The sequence below is a fragment of the Octodon degus genome, unplaced genomic scaffold, assembly GCF_000260255.1.
Source record: "Octodon degus isolate 3935 unplaced genomic scaffold, OctDeg1.0 scaffold00039, whole genome shotgun sequence".
NCBI lineage: Eukaryota > Metazoa > Chordata > Mammalia > Rodentia > Octodontidae > Octodon > Octodon degus.
Window position 1 is genome coordinate 2,043,020 of NW_004524615.1, and position 1,245 is coordinate 2,044,264.

General features: G+C 67.2%; 1 protein-coding gene across 1 annotated transcript in view; it reads left to right on the plus strand.

Moving 5' to 3' along the window:
• The window catches only part of Cars2 (cysteinyl-tRNA synthetase 2, mitochondrial), a 23,873-nt gene that overhangs the window by 4,365 nt on the left and 18,263 nt on the right, over window positions 1–1,245 (plus strand). Inside the window, exons 3-5 of the mRNA XM_023715188.1 lie at window positions 21–202; window positions 455–576; window positions 661–711. Of these exons, the coding sequence (XP_023570956.1) occupies window positions 21–202; window positions 455–576; window positions 661–711 (355 nt within the window). The remainder of the gene's footprint in view (window positions 1–20; window positions 203–454; window positions 577–660; window positions 712–1,245) is intronic.

A 1,245-nucleotide genomic window follows, 5' to 3' on the forward strand; every position in this document is an offset into this window, starting at 1 on the left:
GCGCCCCGCCCGCCCCACAGCCTCGCAGTCGCCGCCGCCGGCCAGACCTGGCGCTGCCTGCTTCGCTGACGAGCAGCTGGCGTGGCTGGGCGCGCTCCGGTGCAGAGGCGAGGAGGATCCCCAAAGGCAGGCAGGCGCCTCGTCGGGGATCCGGGGCAGGGGGCGGCTCCGGGCGCGAGGGGGCGGTGTCGGGCCGGCTGTCGTGAGGGTCGGCGCGCTGGGCCCTCGCGCTGGAAGGAGCAGCTCGGGGATCCCGGGGTGGTCGCGGCTGCTGGGTGTCGCCGAGGGCGCCGCGAGCCGGGGACGGAGCGGGTCGAGGGGTTGGAGGTCGTGGCCCGCGGGGCCAGAGTCAGGCTCGGGGCTGCGGACGAGGACGCGGGGCCGCCGGTGGCTGGGGCGGGCAGTACTTCCCGCGGGCTCCACGAAAGTCGGCTTCCCCGGGGACAACAGGTAGGCGTGGACGCGGGCTGGGGCCGGGCGGCGGCCGGCGGGCTGCGACACGGGCGTGCGCGTGCACAACAGCCTCACGGGCCGCAAGGAGCCGCTGGTGGTGGCGCGCGCCGACGCCGTGTTCTGGTGCGCTGCTGCGGACTGGCGGGCGGGCGGGTGCTGGTGGGGGGCGCTGCCGCCCGGGGCTCACCCGTGTTCCTCTGTCCCCAGGTACAGCTGCGGTCCCACCGTGTACGACCACGCACATCTCGGCCACGCCTGGTGAGTCTGGGTCCGCGCGCCCGTTGTTCAGAGGGAAACTGAGGCAGGCGTGGCGAAGGGCCCTGGGTTGGTGCAGGAGCGAGGAGCAGGGCGATTACTGCTGGCTGCGGCCCTTCGGTAGCTTCCCAGCCCCTACGCTTTCTGGCGTAGGCCTGATCTCTTCCGCGATGCCTTTTTTTCTTTTTTGTTTTAGTAAGTGGCCCAGGCTGGACTAAACATGGATCCTCCTGCATCAGCCTCCTAGAGTGCTGGGAGTGCTGCGGGCCACTACGCCCTGCGAGAGGTTGGGCAGGAATAGAGGGAGCTCTCTGTGTCCTCCCAGCCCTACCCTGAGAGGCAGTGCTTCCATCTGTCAGCATTTCCAGCTTCCCACGTGTGTTGTCAACTTGCACCTTCTTTTTGTTCAGATATAGACTACAAGTTTTTTTTTTTTTTTTTTTTTCGGAACGGGGGATTGAACTCAGACCCTTGGCTTGCCAGGGAAGCACTTATTCTACTGAGCCATCTCCCCAGCCCTGACTGAAAGTTAAAAGT